Here is a 19,718-nt window from a genome sequence, read left to right on the forward strand (position 1 = left end):
GAAAAAGATACAAGCAATGACAATGGTAAAAAAAGGAAATGCGGAAACTAATAGTGACTACGAAAGATTTACGGAAAAGCTGAAGGAAGTCCAAAATCAAAGACTTGGAAATTGCAATGTGAAATACGAAAATAATATATGTTTTGTTTTGTTTTGATGTAAATTAATAAAAATTATTTATATAAAATAAATAAATAAATAAAAATTAGAATCAGGATAAAATTAAATGACTGCCCACAAATTACAGCCATAGGGGTTAGGAACCTCAAATATTCCTCGGGGCCAGCTATCCATGTTGGTCCCACATGAGCTGATAAAATGGCCAAAGAGATAACTTACAGGATCCCATAGAGGGGGGGGGGGGGTGCCAAACTGGGCCCAGACCGAAGGCCAGGCGGAACAGCTCCGTCTTCAAAATTGGCTTCAAAATTGCAAAGGCTACAGTAGCTATGCTCCAGACTGCTAGTTTCATTGTCACCCAGTCTCCCCAGGGAACCTTGGGAACTGTAGTTCTGTGAAAGGGCCAGTGGGATCGCAAACAACTCTCAGCATCCTCCTAAACTGCCCTTTGGGGATGGGGTGGGCTCATAGGTATGTGGAAGAGCAATATGCTTTACGTATAAAAATAAGTCCTAAAAGTAACTTTGCAAATGTTATTTATATCTAATCCCAGCATACAGTGTTGGCCCGGAAGTTTGTGGAGGTCATGACAACATACAATACAACCCAGACATGCTTTCGGGAACGTACCAAGGATCAGATACGGCGGCAGCTAGAAATAAGTAAGGGATTTCCTTTATTGCTTAGTACTGCTGAAAGCTTTTCTGTGCTGTCAGGATTATGCAGGCAGTTAAGAAAATAGCCATCTATAATAGCTGATCTCCTAAACAAAAGAAGTGGTTTTTAATTTTGTATATGTCATAAACTGCTTACATATTTTTTTTGAATAGTGAGATACAAATATATTTATAAATAAAATGCATATATACAAAAAATGCTATACAAATGAGAACTTTGTAATAAAATTTGCAGAATGGGGCAGCAGGGTTGTTAACTGCACTGTTTCCTTGATCCATACATGATTGTGGTGATAGTCCTGAATAATCTGAATGCTTCTTCTTCTGTTAACTAGGGCTGATCCCACCCCTTCCTCAGTGCCAGGCAATCTGACATATAAGATGCTTGCAGCTCGGAAAACGTACTACCAGGATGGCGAACTTGCAGCTCTCCATAAGTTGCTGGAATGCAACTTCCAGCATCATCTCACCATTGGCCATTCTGGCTGGGGCTTATCTGATTCAGGAGTCCAGCAGTATTTGGAGGACTGCATGATTCCCATCCCTGACTTTTTCCCATCCCTGCTTTCTGTAGCACGAGAACTGAACATGATTAGCAATTCAGATCCATTTTTTCCAGCTCTCAGGGTGGCTTACAATTAAAATCCACCCCAAAATACAATAATAGTTGTGGATAGGCTGGTGCTTGTGTGTGTCAGTCTCCTCTGTCCCTTGGCAATTGGCGACCAGTTTCTAGGTTCTTCCCTCTGGAGGCTGAGGCAGATGAAGTTGTACATGGCCCTTGGCAGGCAGTAATGCATTTGTTTCCATTTGTTTCTAGTTCTCCTTAGTTGCTCTTGAGAATGTAGGAGGGTCTGCTGACGAAACTCATTTATACCACAGATGGGGAGCCTGTAGCCATCCAGTGGTTATTGGACTCCCAACTCCCATCATCCCCAGCTTGCCTGACCAATGGTCAGTGGTGGTCGTGGTGGATTTGCAGTTCAACAACATCTCAAAGGGCCATAGGTTTCCCAGCCCTTCTTAAAAGATTACTGAATAATCAGGGGCAGAGGAAGGGGGTGCGGTGAGTGCGGTCTGCCCCTGGTTTCACCACTGAGGGTGGTGACAAAATGCCACGCGGCACTTACCGCGGCACCTGCAGTGCGCCCGAGCCACACATCTCTCCTGGGAGAGACGCGGTGGCTTGGGCACCTGCAGGCTTTGCGCTGCCCCAAACGGTCCACCTGCTGCCTCCCCCCCCCAGCTGTAGGGCGGCTGAGTGGGAGGAGGCAGGCAGACTCTGAAGGCCCTGCGGTGCGCCTTGCCCCACCCCTGGGCACCCGAGCAGCTTCCTCCACCACTGTGAATAATATAAGTGCTCTGAGCACTTGAAGGAAATAATATATTTTATATAAATATGCAGCAATAATAATTGTTAGAAGTGTAGCAGAAGCTGTCCACTTAAATACTAAGCATACGTCTGTTGCTCTTCTGATGAAGTAGCTTAAGAGGAGTCATCTCTCCACACTGTCAATTTCCTCTTGGTGAAAGGCAGACGTTTCCTTTCAGCTTCTGAGCAAGTAGTTATTTTGCAGCATCTAACAAATGGACGTCTATAATTTCTTACTAGCTGGAAAAAACACTTCTGATGAAGAGCTGGAAGAAATGCTGGAAAGTGGCAATCTTTCTATCTTCACTTCTGACGTATGTATTTCACGCCTACTTTGCTTCCCTTGTATGTATAATATTTCTGGAGTGCTTAAAATGAAAACAAGGCAGTGTGCTTGTAGAATTAAGAAGTTCTGCTCACAGGCTTACAACCTAAATGTCTTTCTCTCTCTGTGTGTACTATTTCTCCAATAAATGAAAAAATCCAATGCATATTTTCTTCTTCCCCAAAGATTATTTTAGACACCAAAATTACTAGAGAAGCTCTTGATGAAATCGAGTCACGTCACAAAGATATTATAAAACTGGAATCCAGTATACATGAGCTGCATGAAATGTTTATGGACATGGCAATGCTTGTTGAGGTTCAGGTATGTGACCAAACTATAACTTAATTTGTTGCAGTGCAGTATTTTATTAAAACATTTGAGGTCTTCTAGTTGGAGCAACAGTCAATTAATTGCATTGGACACATGTGACCCCCCCCCAAAGCACTTAGGGTGTGTCCCATAGGGTGTGTGATAAAGCAGCTACAAAAATGGGAGATGTCATCACATGCAGGCAAAACCCCCAAACTGTTTTTCTGTTTTGTGAGCTGCTTTTCCTTTCATTTGAGGAAAGTAAAAAAAAAAAAAGGGGGGGGGGTAGAAATAAAAAAATATGTGCAAGGGTATTTTCAAAATGTAATACATTTCTCAACTGTGCTTTGGCTGTATGGCAGATTTAAGGAGGTTTGATGCAGATTTTGTGGGTAGCAGCCAATCGGATACTCAGATCCACTTTAGTTCCTTGTTCAGTTCTTTTCCTTGAGATTATATAAACAGTTGCATTCAGGTAGCTTAGTTTTTTAATTATTACTAAGCATAATAACTGCTTTCTTATGATTGACCAGGCTTATAGCAAATAAATAATGACTCTAGTCTCCCAAGTAATGTGATGCTTTGGGTGGTCTCTGTGGTTTTTCATGTTAATTAGACTCCTATTGGGGGCTTTTAGCAGTGCAGAAGTGAAACGTTGAATGAGCTTTTTAACACTTTGCTGTTTATTGCTGCTGATAATGTCTGCTGACGGACAGAACCGCACAGGTAACACTCCTGCAATATTCCCATTTTTCCCCATGTGCCATTTCCCGAGTTAGTTCATCTAACATGATATCATATTATATGTATATATACTGGCATTCTAACTGGAATTACTTTAAAGGAGGTTCATGCAGGGATATCTCATGCCTCCAACCTAGCCCTGAACCAGCAAGGACAGTCTCCAAGTGTTTGGAGAAAACTGAAAATCTAAACGTGCTCTCCCTTACGAATTAGCTGTCTTGTTCAGACCTTGTTCACTATAGCTTTCAGCAGGAGAGTTTCGCAGCAGACTGCTGCATAGTTCTGGTCTGTCTATTCCCCCACACCATCTTAACAGCACCTGCATTCTGTTACCTTATCTCCCGGTGCATAGAGAGAAGCCTAAAATGCTGCAGCGAGGCTCCTCATGGGGTCTCTGCCATGGGAGCATATTCACCAAGTGCTTTTCAAGCTGCACTGGCTCCCGGTGGAGTACAGGGTCAGATTTAAGGTGCTGCTTTTGACTTTTAAAGCCCTTCACGGCCTAGGACCCTCGTACCTACGGGACCGCCTCTCCTGGTATGCCCCACGGAGAGCCTCAAGGTCCATAAATAACAACACCCTAGTGGTCCTAGGCCCTAAGGAAGTTAGATTGGCTTCAACCAGAGCCAGGGCCTTTTCAACTCTGGCTCCGGTCTGGTGGAATGCTCTGCCTCATGAGACCAGGGCCCTGCAGGATCTGATTTCTTTCTGCAGGGCCTGTAAGACAGAGTTGTTCCGCCTGGCCTTTGGCTTGAAGCCAATTTGATTCCCTCCCTCCCTCTCTTTCTTTTTTCTTTTCCTTCTTCTCCTGCGATGAGGCTACATTTTAATATTTTAATGTTCCATTATTTTAATGTTGTATTTTACTTTTGTTTTTAAGTTGTAATCATTCATCTTGTTTTTATTATTGCTTGTAAGCCGCTCTGAGCCCGGCCTTGGCTGGGGAAGGCGGGGTATAAATAAAAAATTATTATTATTATTATTATTATAAAAGGTAGACATGGAACAGGAAAACCACACTACCGCCAGCGCCTTCCATTGATGTGAAGGGCAGCCTGGCCTCTTTCTGCCTGTTATGCTGGCAGGCAGGAGACTTCATTAATCTTAATTAATTTCTTATTTTTTTTATTTATACCCTGCCCTCCCCAGCCAGGGCCGGGCTCAGGGTGGCTAACACCAAATATAAATTACAATAAAACGTAATAGAAAAAACAACAACAAACAAACAGTTAATTAAAATGCGGCTTAAAATGCAGCCTCATTTTTGTAGTAGCCCATAAATCAAGACCATAAAGGGAGGAAACATCAGATATTCACCCGAGCCAGCTGTCCATGCTGGTCCTACATGGGCCAGCAAAAACGCCAAGGCAAAATTTATATACCAAATCCCATATAAGGGGTCAGAGTGAGTCTAAGCCGAAGGCCAGGCGGAACAGCTCCATCTTGCAGGCCCTGCAGAAAGATGTCAAGTCCTGCAGGGCCCTGGTTTCTTGTGACAGAGCATTCCACCAAGTTGGGGCCAGTGCTGAAAAGGCCCTGGCCCTAGTTGAGACCAATCTAACCTGCTTGAGGCGCGGGACCTCCAAAGTGTTGTTATTTATGGACCTTAAGGTCCTCTGCGGGGCATACCAGGAGAGGCGGTCCCGTAAGTACGAGGGTCCTAGGCAGACTTGTGCGGGACATCATCTAAGCTGAGGTGCTGTGTAGTGCGTGTCTCTGGGATACATGTGGGGAGCATGTGTTTGACCTGTGAAAACATGTCTTCATCATAATTAGGGCATGCTTACCTTTTATCTTTCTTACAGAAGCATAGTGACTCTTACGTGCAAACACTGTACAGCCCAGATCTGTGCAGCAGTGACCGAGTGTCAAATCTCGTTGACCCATGAACCCACAACACAGCGAGTCTCTGATCTAGCGCTGGGTGCCAGTAGGAAGTATAATCTGGCTCACCTGAGGAATAGCAGGTGTGAGTGCCAGAAAAGGGAGAACATTCATCCCACTGTCCCTTACAGTAATGAGCTTGGCCCAGCGTGCTTGTGTTTGGCTGGTTCACTGGGAGAGAGACTGTTGCACAGAAAAGGCAGGTTGCAGATCAGGGCTGCTCTTGCATCCTTGGAGGGAAGGTAGTCAAGGACAGGTAAGGCGGAAAAACCTGAGCCTCATTTTGCAATGCTGGGGTGGCATTGCAAAGAGTTTCTGTATAGCAAGGTAAAGGTAAAGGTACCCCTGCCCGTACGGGCCAGTCTTGACAGATTCTAGGATTGTGCGCCCATCTCACTCAAAGAGGCCAAGGGCCAGCGCTGTCCGAAGACACTTCCGGGTCACGTGGCCAGCGTGACATCGCTGCTCTGGCGAGCCAGAGACGCACACGGAAACGCCGTTTACCTTCCCGCTAGTAAGCGGTCCCTATTTATCTACTTGCACCCGGGGGTGCTTTCGAACTGCTAGGTTGGCAGGCGCTGGGACCGAACAGCGGGAGCGCACCCCGCCGCGGGGATTCGAACCGCCGACCTTTCGATCGGCAAGCCCTAGGCACTGAGGCTTTTACCCACAGCGCCACCCGCGTCCCTTTTAGCAAGGTAGAGTGCTTTAATTGCATAGCTTCTCTGGCAGCCCCTTCCTCAGGGGACATATTGCCTTGGAGAGCAGTCTGGTGTCCCTGAAAGAGGGAGAAATAAATTTAATTTGTAGGAAATAAGCTGGTTCCTTACTCTTTAGGGAGTTGCTGGTTTGAAGCTTATTAACTGTGACACATGACAATTTTTTTTAAAAGTTATGATTGCAGCACAGGAAGCTGTGTGGGTAAGAGGTGTGTTCGGGTGGATGGAGAGTGTAAGATATAAAATTTCCATGTTAGAATGCCAGTCCTAAGGAAGCATATCTCATTTTTGTAGTTATGCTTTCAATTATCAGTATTTTTCCCCATGCCTGCTTTTACTGATGTGATTTCCCTATGTCTTAAGTTAAGCATCAAATGTACTACTAATAAAAACCTGCCTTTTTCCTTTAAAATGTAAATTTCATCACATAATCCATGTTGTACAATCATTTAAGTATGTTTCTTCTCGTCCTGAGCCATTAAAAAAAATCTGGAAATTTCCAACAGTGGTGAAATAAAGCTCTGTTTCTGCTGTATGTTCTTGTTTTCGCTTTAAGGGTGACATGGTCAACAGCATAGAGAAAAATGTGATGAATGCAGTCGATTATGTAGAACATGCGAAAGAAGAGACGAAAAAGGCAGTTAAATACCAAAGCAAGGCTCGCAGGGTAAGTTTTCCTGTTGGTGAGCAAGTCTTGCTTTTATTGCCTGCTTAGCTAGCTAGCTAGATGTCTTTTTCTTATTTTGGCATGACATGCAAAACCAAGATTGCTACAAAGCCACCTTTTCCGGAGCAATGCCAAATAAATGATCAAGTTTAAGTTGGGGAGAGCACTTTTTTGTGTGTGTCACTATTATTAATATTAATATTATTATTATTATTAGTAGTAGTAGTAGTAGTAGCATTGCTTCCTCACCGATGGAAGGAGTTGGAGAGAGGGGCTGTTTCTCTCTTTTCTTCTTCAAACATTTGTGTTTATTTGTTCTATAAACTTAAGATTTCGTCCTATAAACTCAAGGGTTAGAGTCCTACTCAGAGTGGAGCCATTGAAATTGATGAACATAACTAACTTGGATCTATTAATTTAAATGAGTAAAAGTTGGTTGGATATAGCCCCTAATAAAGTTCCAATGTCAGAAATTGGCTTTGTACACCGCAGTCCTGTGCATGGTTACTCAGAAGTAAATCCTGCTGTTTTCCGGTGAGGCCTTCTCATCAGTAGTTAAGAAGATTGCAGCTTAATTTTTTGTGTTAATCAGACTGTTGTTACTGAAGAATACGCATGCTTGCATGGCCGCAAGGTTTCCTATTATATTACTGCTAAAATTCTTACGAATGCCTAATAATGTTGGCATCTTATTTATATTAATCTGTGTTGTAAAGCGCTCTTTGATATTCCGGTGGTATACAAACTTAATAAGTAAAATAAAAATAATAAAAATATAGTGCTTCAAAGTGTTAAAAGGGCCTTGCACACATGCATGCATGCATGTGCACACCCTGAAATGTTGGGAGTGTGGCACAGCTACACACCCACCTTCCCCTCTTAAACATACTTGCACATGCTAAATATTTGACATGCTACACGGCTGGGGACTAACGGTTGCTTGTTTGCTTGCTTGATTAATGCACAGTCGCATAACAACTTTCATATGTGAACAGGCCATTGCTGATCAGATACCACAAATGCTACAAACACGATGCATTTCAGAAAGAGTCAGCTACTAGTCATCAAGAGATGCAAAATCCACATTATGTCTGTGCATGTGTGAATGGGCCTTTAGGGAATTTGCTGGGCTACTGAAGTTTATTTGTCATGATTGCAGTGGACTTGCCAGAGTGTTTGGGTTGGGGTTTTTTAAAAAAAGATGCAGTGGAAACGTTGCTAATTTAATTGCATGTATTGTTACACGTTTTTTCCAGCTTCCTTTTTCCACAAAGCCCTTCATTAGGACTAGCACGCACTTTCCCTCATTGATGGCAACTGAAATTCCACAGGGTGGCATATGTGGGTCAGAAAGTTAAGCTGACCTAATACAGTCAGAATGGGTTTATTTTAAACACACTTTTTCATTCTTTCCTTTTGACCCCAAAATGGCTTTATTGTTTTTGGGGCTAACTGTACAGCCCCACATATGAACTGGTGGGATGTTAGTAAGCTATTTTTAACTTATTTTTAACGGTTTTTGGCTATTCTTGTTTTGTCCTGTGGCTCTCTAGTGTGGGCAGACAATCAGTTGTAACCCCCTCACCCTGGTAAGGGCAGCTGGTACTACTGGCATGATGATGATTTATTATTTATACCCCGCCCATCTGGCTGGGTTTCCCCAGCCACTCTGGGCGGCTTCCAACAAAAGATTAAAAGTACATTAAAACATCAGTCATTAAAAACTTCCCTAAACAGGGCTGCCTTCAGATGTCTTCTAAATGTCAGATAGTTGTTTATTTCTTTGACATCTGATGGGAGGGCATTCCACAGGGAGGGCGCCACTACCAAGAAGGCCCTCTGCTTGGTTCCCTGTAGCTTCACTTCTTGCAGTGAGGGAACCGCCAGAAGGCCCTCGGTGCTGGACCTCAGTGTCCAGGCTGAACAATGGGGGTGGAGACCCTCCTTCATGATGAGTATATTCCAAAGAAAAGAGAAAAGGATGGATTGGGATGAAATGGTGTGGGGATATGCCATGATAACCTTCCCCATCTCCCTCTCGCAGCATTGCATTTATTTTCTATAAAAATTGCAAGGGGCTTCAAAGTTCATAAGTGATTTATGGTCTGGGGAAAACTCTGTGCTTCTGTATCCCACCTTGAGGTGCTTAGTGTGGAATACATGGCGCCATCTTGTTTTCCTGTCAAAATTTGTGAGAGGTTAATCTGAAATGGTGATGTGGGCAAGACCACCTGTGAATTTCAGGGCTATGTGAACTCGACTCTCCTTAGTCCTAGTCAAGTAACCTGTCCTCTGTGTCAAGTGTGGGGAGAAGTGTCTCCTTCAGTTCTTGAATTACAAGGGGGCACGAGAGAAGGAGGTTAGCTCTCTGAATTTTTGATGTCCCCCAGCTACTGTTTTAGAAGATGGGTGGTGGTGGTATAGCTTGGTTCAACTGGGAAGAGAGTGCATGGGGCTTATGAATGTCATTAAAGGTCCTTACCCCTCCCACACACACTCTTGGCCTCCCTTGTTTCTGTGCTGGATTGCTGTTCGATGGTTGGTTATTTACGATAGATTGGCAAGGCTTCCTGACACCCCATTGTTAGCAGTAGCAACCATAAAAATTGCTCTTTTTTTTTTTACTTTCTCAGTTAGACTTGGCATTTCCAATCTGTAGTAAATCAACTGTAAATTTGTAATTGGATACACAGTTCATAAGAACATATGAAGCTGCCTTGTTCCAGGTCAGACCGTTAGGCAGCGGTTCTCCAAGGTTTTAGAGAACGGTCACTTTCAGCCCTGCCTGAACATACCAGAGTTGAACGTTGGACCCTCTGCATGCAAAACAGTTGCTCTGCAATTGAATTTACAGCCCTTCCCAATGTATGGCTTTCAAGGTTCTGTGGGTAATTGACTCTCCCTCCTGTGGCCAGGATTTTGCATCTGGCTCTACCATGGCCACTATATTGCACCTGACTACTGCAGGGGTGGAAAACCCTATTGGTTCTGCAGGCCTGATCCCAGCCTTGTGGGCTTGCCCAGTGCACAATCAGAAGAGCGCTTTGGGGCTTCTGATTATGTATTGGCAATCACGTCTGTACCTGCCCCACACCTGATGTCACACCTGATGTCGAGTGTGGGGCTTGCAGGTGTGGTTTGGTGAAAAGCTGTCTCATGGGCTAAATTTAAGCCCACATTGGGCCATATTTGACCCATGAGTTGGTTTCTCCCCCTGCTCTAGGGCATGGCCTTGGAGGTTCCATTAAAAAAACCCCAAAGTAGATCCAAAAAGCCTGCATTACACCATACTGACTTTTTCAGGCTGGGTGATAGAACGGTACTTGACATTTCTGAAACAAAGCTTTTAACACCATTTTGCAAAATTGAAACAATTGCCTTACTTTCCTTTGGCAGAAAAAGTGGATAATTCTCATTACAGTGCTGGTGGTGCTTGCTGTACTTGCTTTAATAATTGGCTTGTCGGTCGGGATTAAGTGATGCTTCGATAACCTCAGCATGCAGCCTCGCTCTGCTGTTGTGCAGTAAGTACTAATCAACTAACTTGCCGTGCATGCTAACCTTTGTTCATCGGTGATAAGTGCGGTGATTTAACACACCCGCCAAGCTGGTGGGTTACACTCAACAGCTACGTCAACCCTTAAATGTGTTTGAGAGCGAAGTCATGTGCATAGTGAGAACTGAGACACCTAGTGGCTAGCTGCTGAATATATTTCCATGCAACGCTTCCAACAGATTTTGGATGGAGTGATACCTGCTGGGACTAGATCTGTTTTGTGTTGGTGTAGAAACACACAAGCTTGGGGGCTTACACAGATTTCATCAACGTGTAGAGAAAGTGATGGACTGGAGAGAGAATTTGGATCTTCTGCAAATTGCTAACTGGGCCTCTCGTGATCTGCATGTATTGTATTTTTGATAACATGGATGAGGCTGCTATTTTCCTTTTGTAAAGATCCTTGCTAGGCAGTAGTTGAGAATTATGTGGCATGTCCTGTCTCAAAACCCATTTCCTCCACAGGAAGCTGCCTTACACCAGATCAGGCTGCTCAGTACTATCTACTTTAACACTTCCAGGGTCTCGGGTCTTTTCAGGCAGGTGATACCTGATCCTTGCAACTTGAAAAGTCAGAGATTGAACTTGGGATCTTGTGAGTGCAAAACCTAAGCTATGTCCATTCCCCACGAAGCCTTCCATACAGCCTTTAACATACAGCCCTTGGTTCTCACAACAACAAAGCAAAGGCTGAGTTGTATATACTGTTGCATATTTGATCCCTATGAATATGTGCTTTGTCCCTTTTTCTTCTGTTGCTCTATTAAGTACCTGAAACGCTGATGTTACCACACAAAAGAAGAAACCACAAAAAACGATGCGCTGTTCCCTTCTGTTAAACATGGTTCTGTGTAACTCCAAATGTTTGTTGCTCCTACACCAACATCACAGTGCTCTAGTTTCTGGTTATTTTATTACCAGAAAGTCCCTTGACTTTAGTTTTTACTTTAGTTTTAATGTGATTACCGCTGAAATTGCTTGCTGTCAGGTAATTATGCTTAAGTTTGGGGGTGCATATTGTAAATTCTTGCATCTTTGAATTTATTAAATAATAATAATCTGGGGGGTAAGCTAATCACAGTTTTCCTCTCTTTGCAGAAATTGGTGTTCATAATAATTTGTGTAGCCGTAATCCTTCTAATCCTTGGAATTGTCCTAGCAGCGACTTTCTCATAACAAACAGCACATTCCAAGAGTTTGGGATCGTCTGAATCACACATGCAGGGAAACCAACGTGGCCTAGTTCTTGTAAAGATGCCTTTTCTTGCCATAATGAAAGTTTCTTTTGCAGGATTGGCCATTTACTAGCTATTTAAGTAGTCAATAGCACTTAATGTTTTACTCCTGCAAATCAGAACCAAATTGTAACCACGGTTGTTTTTTCTTCTTCCAAACAAGAAAAAGCTGGAAAGCCTATCATATGGACATGTAACCTTAAAAGCTGCTAAATCTTTTCTGCACTAATTTGAAGATGAATTCCAACTTTAGGTACATCAGTGTTACCAGTATAGAATTAGGGAATTAGTTTGTGGTTTTTTTGTTTTATTCTTTTGCCAGAAGCATTCAGCTTTTGAAATTTGGCTTCGTTTTCCCCACTATTAATTCATCTTCTTAGCATAACAATCTTGTTTAAAATTAAAGCAGCCACGTTCTCTAAATAACTGTTTGACTTCAATCCTAAACACACTTACTTTGGAGGTGGGTCGCACTGAAGCAACTGGATTTACTCTGAAGTAAATGTGATTGAGATTGAGATGCGAAGTGGCTTTCTCTTGTCTCCAGTTTTAATGTTGAAAAACGGTCTTAAACTATAGGTCTTAAGATTTGTGTGTGATATTTTTTAAAATGCAAGTAATTTTTTATATTCATTTTTATTAGCGCCAAGGCAAACAAGTAGAAGTTGAAGTGCCTCTGTAACAGTGACCTCATCAACTCTTTGTTTTTAAAACTTAAACTCTATTATGAATAACTTTTAATCTGTGCTATAAAACTGTTTCTTTTTAAAGACGATCCACTCCACTGTGAAGTTTGCTAAGTGCTCTCTCTGTGTGTTCTTTCAGAGTTTTGTTATAAAATGCTTAAAGGACACAAGATTTCTTGAGATGAAAGAGAGGTGCTCACATATTCTGCAGTCCATGCTAGGGAGCCTTCCATTCACGTCAATGGAGGGGAGGGAAGCTTTGCATGCTTCTTCAGCCACCTCCACCGAAGTGAATGGGGAAGCCTTCATGGGTGGCACTGCTCCATACACGCACCAGGGCCCATTGGGAAAAGGATCTTTGGGTCCACGTTCTCTTCTCTTGTGCAAGTCCTGTTAATTTTAGCAAGACCTGCAACTGAGTCCGATTTAGTGGGCCGTGTTCAGAATGCCTAGTAAGAAAATGGGCTGCAATAAAAAGAAAAATGTGATGATGGAGCAAAGATACAACTGTCTTGAAGCTTGACTTAATTTTGAAATACTTCCAATCTGCGGTATGTGCAAAGGAACTCGAATGCGCACAGATCAGATCTGCGTTAACAATATTGGGTGTAATGCAGTGAGCCACTTCTTCGCCAAGGAGCAAAAATCAAGGTATTGCTTCTTTACCATTTCTGTTTGGTCCTTGAGGAGTGGGTGGTTGATCAAGAGAAACTGGCATGTTTATACTTTAAAAATAATAATAATAATCTTAAATAAAACACTGATTTTGTTGGGGAATTGGCTTCTCAGTTTCCAAAACATGAATGAAGTGTTTGTGACGGCAAAAGCTTCGATCCAAAGAAAGTTGGTTGCACTGAAATCCTTCTGAAATGAATGGGACCTAACACACATAACTTCCTCTGGATTTGGGGCCAAAGTGTCCACCTGTTAGCAACTTTGAAGCATTTCTGAAGTAACCCAAACGTTTGAATTTTGTTGGTTATTTTTTGTATCGTGTTTATTACTGTGTAAAATATTTGTAAGTGTATTTTGATTTGCTACTGTTTAAATATAGTAATGTCGATATTTATGCTGAAAGAGAAATAAACTATAACGGGTGCCTTTTTAAAAAACCAAACCAAACCAGAATGTGGCCTTGAAATGCTTATTTCTCTGTGTTGTGTGTATAATAGATATGTATATATGTAAACATAAACTGCAGGTATATTTTGCCTTGCAGTGAACTCCCCCCCCCCCCGTGTGTAACCTCTCATTTATTTTACTTTTTATGTATTTGAAAGACATACTGTTAAACGATTGCGACGCATGCAGTGACCTAAAAAGGTGTCTGTAATAGTGGCTATTTCTGATGTGTATAAATTATTGGCGCACTACAAATGTTCTGTGGAAAGTGTTCACCCTGAAAATATGGAGACTAGTAAATATAACATTCCAAATAAGGATCTCTTTTTAAATATAAGATTTTTCTAAATATTTGAGTTGGGAGTGTGGAGTGAAGACATTGTGTAGCATTTCCAGGAGAATTATTGACACATAACCTTAATTGTTCAATTATTCATTCATTTCTTTAAAATGATTGCTGAACATCTTTTGCTATTTAATGCAAACATCTGTAGGAATAAGTTACTCCCTACACGTTGTAGGAATAATTAATTCTTTCTGCTAAAGTGTTTTAAAGTTCCATTCCCTATGTAGCCACACCTTTTCTCTTGAAATTCCAAGACATGCACATCTTGCAGAGATTAATTTTGGGGAGGGCGGGGCGCAGGCAGGCAGAATGATACCTTCTAATAAATGCATTGAAACAAAATACTTGTTTCTTAACTTTGGAACAAACCATTGGCCACTAGGGGACAGCGAGGTTGGCATTGAAGACGTCCATCATAATGTATCTATAATCATAGAATTGTAGAGTTGAGAGGGACCTCAAGAGTCATCTAGTCCAACCCCCCTGCAATGCAGAAATCGCAGCTAAAGCGTCCCTGACAGATGGCCATTCATCCTCTGCTTAGAAACCTCACCCTGTTAAGGAACATGCACCAGGCTTTAAAAACAACACCCTATCATCCAGCTCTTACGACATTGGAGCGTTGCCGTTATTGCTCTGACACTACAGTCTTGCTGTGCTTGTTTCTCCCTTTCCTGAGTTTCTCCTTCCATCAGCACAGTTGTAACCTTCAAGAGCTGTTAGTTGAACAGCTTCTATAGTCAGCTGTGAATAAGCTACTGGTTGGTTTAGAAAGATGAATGTTTTCTGTAGGCTAGTGAGAGTTGGGGCAGAGTCTGTGCAACTGTTGAAGCTCTTGAAAGGTGGACCGGACTAAACAAGTCCTCCTTGGTATTTGGAACAGCAACGGTTGCAGTTGCTCCTTTAAACAACACAATTATTACCAATGAATTGTAAAAATTCCAAGAAGTGTGGAAGGGAATGCCTCGCTGGATGTGTGCGTGCCCTTCCGATGATATTTCCCATTTCCATTTATTGCATTTAGCAAGTAAGGGAGAGAGAAAAGCAGGAAGTGTGGCTTTTAACAAAAATGGGAAAATAGAATTAACTTTTTGAATTCCCCCACCCACCCACAGCCTCTCTGAAATGTCCTTTTGATATGTCCCCATGCCTCGTATACCTTGCTAAATATAGCCATGGTACAGACACAGGCCAGCAGGTCACTCTCTGCACCTGTGAAGCAACATGAGCCATGTACCACGATCGCCTTCTCGGTTTATGCGACCATCGGTTGCGATCCCTATTTTGGTGAACGATACAAAGCACCGACAGCTTCACATGGCTGACGCAGGAAAAGGAGGGCAGATAAATCCTAGGAACTGATCAAGGAAGTAGATTGTCCAGGCGTGCAGGCATTTAGTAGACTCGTAACTCATCTTTGTCAATTGCTTTAGGGGGTTGGAAATGGAAACGGTAAGTTGCATGGTTTTGATGCTTGAAAAGAATTGTATACAGCACCCTGCTTTGCTCAGAGCAAACTTCTAATAGGAAGAGGCTGGAATAAACCACAAAGTTACCGATCAAAGCAGGATAGAAAATGGGTATGCATTTTTTACTTGGAGGCAGAAAACAGTCAAAAGCATCTGGGCTTTGATTTGGTGTAAAAGAAGACGAAAGAAAGAAAACGTTTCTCAACTATACCATGCTGCTGACGACTTAAATCGGAGTGCACTGTTTGGGTTAGATAACGAAAGTGATGACTCCAATGCTCTGTCCTGCTAGTACTGCACCTTAAAATCTTCACAGACTTCCCTCCTTAGTAAAATGTAATTAAATGAAATCTTTTCAGTTCATCTTTAAGGCTTTATACGTCAACACCAGCACTTTGAATTGGGTCCAGCAGGCAGGGCAACTGGGCCAGGATTGGTGTTATAGGCTCAGACCGTCTTGCCCCAACCTGGCCACTGAATTCTGCACCAGCTGAAGTTTCCAAGCCATCTTCAGAGGCAGCCCTGCGTACAACACATTGCAGTACCTGGCTGTCTCCTCCTCTGAGCTCAAGGCCATGACAGACATATGCATCCCAGTCCACATTCATTTAAAGACACACAGACAAACCAGATCCCAGCATATCGTCTCTTTTCCATCTCCTTGGTAACCACACATCTAGATAATACACTTTACTAAGCATCCTTGTAAAGTTAAGGGAGGGAAGCATAAGCTGTGTTCTTGGACTACAACTCCCATAAACCCTGACCATTGCCCATGCTGGCTGTGGTCCAGCAACACGCCCCATCCCTGACTCCAAACAATGGTGGATTTCTAATTTGCTGATTTCACAAGATCCACCAATTTGGAACTGCAAAATCTGGAGAGAAATTTGGAGAATTTCAGGAGTATTTCTCTACCTGCTGACTGGGTGAAGGTCAAAGTGCAGGCCTTCCTCAGCTTCTTGCTACATTGCTGACAATGGTTTCTTGGAGATATACAGTGTGGAGCTCCGGCTTGAAAGTTCAGATTTGAATCTAGCTCACAAACCAGGTAATTCAGGAACCACCTTTAAGATGTTCTTGCAAGTGGAAGATTTTCTTTCCCCCCTCTTAAGGTACCCATTATGAGTGCAGGCATACACAAACACATATATCAATGAGTAAATCCAAGCATATGGCGACTTGTTTTCTCTTTTGCTCTACCGTTCACTTGACATGTTAATGCTTAATAGGAACCTCTCCTGTTAAATATTCATTGGCCAAACTATCAGTGGGTAAAGCATCACAGTTTGATTTAATTTTCCTGACACCGTTCATTCACAGCAAAATGAACTGTTTCGAGAGAATGAAAATTGCATTTGCTGAAGGCGCTGCAGTTGAATTACTTATTTTGAGGTCAGCACCAGGGCCAGTTAATATTCCAGCCCCCAAGTGGTGTAGCCATGGACATTTCAAAGGGAAACCTGTTTTGTAGTTTCAAAAATTCAGGCTTTTAGTGGAGAGCATCAGATGTGAGCGAACCTGGCATATTTATCTTCTGCTTTTTCATGTTTTTGGTGAGCGTTTGTGAAAGGAAGGCATACCGTTTGTTATACACCACTGATTAAAAGTAAGAGGTGAAGGTCAGGAAGGTATCACAGGTTTAATCTAGGTGAAGGAAGATGATATGGGTGCTGTGAGTCATCAGACTCAACATGAAGTCAGTCATGTCACTAGACCTTCTATGATACAAATAAGATAAAATAAATTGTAGTGAATTAGCCTGAGACATGTGGCACTGAAGGTAGGGGGGCTTTAACCCTTTGTCCCATCATGGTTCTGATCCAGAACACGGTCCCAGGAGGAAGCTCTACTCCCTGGAATTAGATTGTGAAGGGGCAAAGAGTTAAACGCCCCCCCCCCCCGGTTCATCAGAACAATCCCTATCTGCTTCATCTCACTTTCTCCAGCAGCTGCTGCTTATTAAAACCAAATCACGGATGGGTTAGTGACATGATTGATGCCATGAGCAGTATGGTGTAGAAATAAACATAGCTTTGGGGATAGTGCCTTCCATCTTTCCAGGTTGGAAGGCAAAGGCAGCTTATTGACTGGAATCCAATGGCACTGCCCTCTGAAATCCCTAGAGCCATTTCTTCGCAGCTAGTTTTTGTGGCTGTTTTTGTAAGTCAAAGGGATAGGTGTGTGAGATATTGATACAAGAGAGCAAGAGAGATTTCTTAGTCAAAATGAATATCTCACAAGTAAGAGCGTCTGTCATGTTGTATTTTGGATGGAAGCAAGGACAGCTTCCATGTATTGTTAGGACTCCAACTCCCATCAGTCCTGGTCAACCTGGTCAAGGATCAGGAAAGATGGGAGTTGTATTTCAACAACTTGTGGGGTTGCCACACTGGTGACCCCTTGGGTAGATAATACTGAGCTATATGAACCTAGTAGGACGCGGGTGGCGCTGTGGGTAAAAGCCTCAGCGCCTAGGGCTTGCTGATCGAAAGGTCGGCGGCTCGAATCCCTGTGGCGGGGTGCGCTCCCGTTGTTCGGTCCCAGCGCCTGCCAACCTAGCAGTTCGAAAGCACTCCCGGGTGCAAGTAGATAAATAGGGACCGCTTACTAGCGGGAAGGTAAATGGTGTTTCCGTGTGCGGCTCTGGCTCGCCAGAGCAGCGATGTCACACTGGCCACGTGACCCGGAAGTGTCCGCAGACAGCGCTGGCCCCCGGCCTCTTGAGTGAGATGGCGCACAACCCTAGAGTCTGTCAAGACTGGCCCGTACGGGCAGGGGTACCTTTATCTTTATATGAACCTATGGTCAGACTGGGAACAAGATGGATTCCAATGCGCTCGCCCCCCCCCCCCACCTGGTGAACACACAAACACACAAAACTTTAAAATCTCTCCTCCCCCTTTTAAAAAGCAGTGGCCTGCAAAATGCACAAGCTTAGTCATCTACATTGACTGCCATGGTCCTGGTCTGTGGAGCAAAGAAACAGAGAAAACATCTTGAAGATAACCTTTGATGAGAGAAAGCGGTTCAGCTAGAATCCCTCTTTTTGAACCCATGCTTGAAACAAAGGGTAGAAGGCTGTCCTTTGATAGCCCTTCAATAAAGGAGTATAAATTAGGGCAAATTTGCCCCCTGACTCCCCAAAGAACAAAGATGTGTGAATGGGGCAGAAAAGAACAACGTGATGTTTGCCACCAACATCAAATCCCATTAGACTCCCGCTCTGATGCTGAAAATTATAATTTTTGACACCTAATACAGAGAAAGGAAGTCTCGGTGGCTCTCATACTTATTTACGACATAAGAGGACTCACCCTGCTGGACTATGCAGAACTTGATAAACTAACAGGGAAGATCCGAAACCGGCCGGACCAGAAGTTCACCGAGGACTGGAGTAAATTTGTGGACTATTTGAAAAGTATATGCAGTGATGAAACAACATTTGTGGGCTTACAAGAAGCTCTGTGAAGATAGGAAATCAGGAATATTGTAAAAAAAGGGAAAGGAGGGAGGAGAGGTACCGTAATTAGTATAAGGCAATATAAAATTAGGAAATGCGTAAGAAATAACCAATACGGAGGATTATCAGAAGAGCTGAGGGAAGTCCATAATGAATGTAATTTGTGAGAAAATATGTGTTGTGTTTTTTATAATTTTGTGTTGTAAATCTAATAAAAATATATTTTTTAAAAAAAAGAGAGGACACACCCTGAGCGGGTTTGCAAGAAGACATTCTCTGTCAGTCCCTCAGTTTCATGCCATTATAGGCCTTGAGAACCGGGCACATTAAATGCCTTTGCTTGCCCAGCTGATCATTTTAGCCGCGTCAGATTTTCTTCCTGAGATTTTGACTTGGCCTTCTTTGACCTTAGCTTGGGAAATAGTTTTCCCTAGCTCCTTCTCTCTCTCTCTCTCTCAAAAATGATAGGATGTGCCTTCCGGCTGCGTGGAACAGAACTCAACAGCAGAGGGCGGCTGCTATCTGTGAAGGGGTGTCTCCCTGAGGGGTTTTTGGAAAGGTGCTGAGCTGTAGCCTTATTTGTTTTGACTGGTGGGTGAGGACGGCAGAAGGAGCAACGGCCCCCCTGTTCCACATAAAGCAGGCTCAGCAGCGGATACAAGGGTTTCTGCCCTTGAAATTCTGAGCAAAGCTTAAAGACTTTCAGTCAGAAAAATGACAATCCTCTCTGGTGCAGCCCACGCCAGACATTTCGCTCCCTGAGGTACAGCAGCAAAGGAGACCTCGCCAAGCCAAGGTGAACACTAGAATATTCAAGGCTACTCAGGTGTTGTTGTTTTTTTGGCACCTGAAGCAGAGAAGCCCATACATGCCTCTTCCCCCACCCTGGGAGTAGAAACTCAACAAAAGTCTGTTAAAGAGCTTAACAGCTTCATGACACCCAAAATCAGTCTCCTGAGGTGTTTGACTCAGTTTACCTCATAACAGCCCTACTTTCGTACATTTTTTAATACAGTAATAT

The 19,718-nt window shown here is 43.0% G+C and overlaps 1 protein-coding gene across 2 annotated transcripts in view; it reads left to right on the forward strand.

Moving 5' to 3' along the window:
• Positions 1-13,419, forward strand: part of STX2 (syntaxin 2) — a 32,114-nt gene extending 18,695 nt beyond the window's left edge. Inside the window, exons 6-11 of one of the 2 annotated variants that reach the window (XM_083418376.1) lie at positions 674-782; positions 2,410-2,483; positions 2,681-2,818; positions 6,710-6,820; positions 10,217-10,344; positions 11,475-13,419. In XM_083418376.1, the coding sequence (XP_083274502.1) occupies positions 674-782; positions 2,410-2,483; positions 2,681-2,818; positions 6,710-6,820; positions 10,217-10,300 (516 nt within the window). In that variant the 3' untranslated portion in view covers positions 10,301-10,344; positions 11,475-13,419. The remainder of the gene's footprint in view (positions 1-673; positions 783-2,409; positions 2,484-2,680; positions 2,819-6,709; positions 6,821-10,216; positions 10,345-11,474) is intronic. The other variant, XM_083418377.1, reaches the window with a different exon arrangement.
• The last annotated feature ends 6,299 nt before the right edge of the window (positions 13,420-19,718 follow it).

The sequence above is a fragment of the Podarcis tiliguerta genome (assembly GCF_965153285.1).
Source record: "Podarcis tiliguerta genome assembly, chromosome: 16".
NCBI classification, from domain to species: Eukaryota; Metazoa; Chordata; class Lepidosauria; order Squamata; family Lacertidae; genus Podarcis; species Podarcis tiliguerta.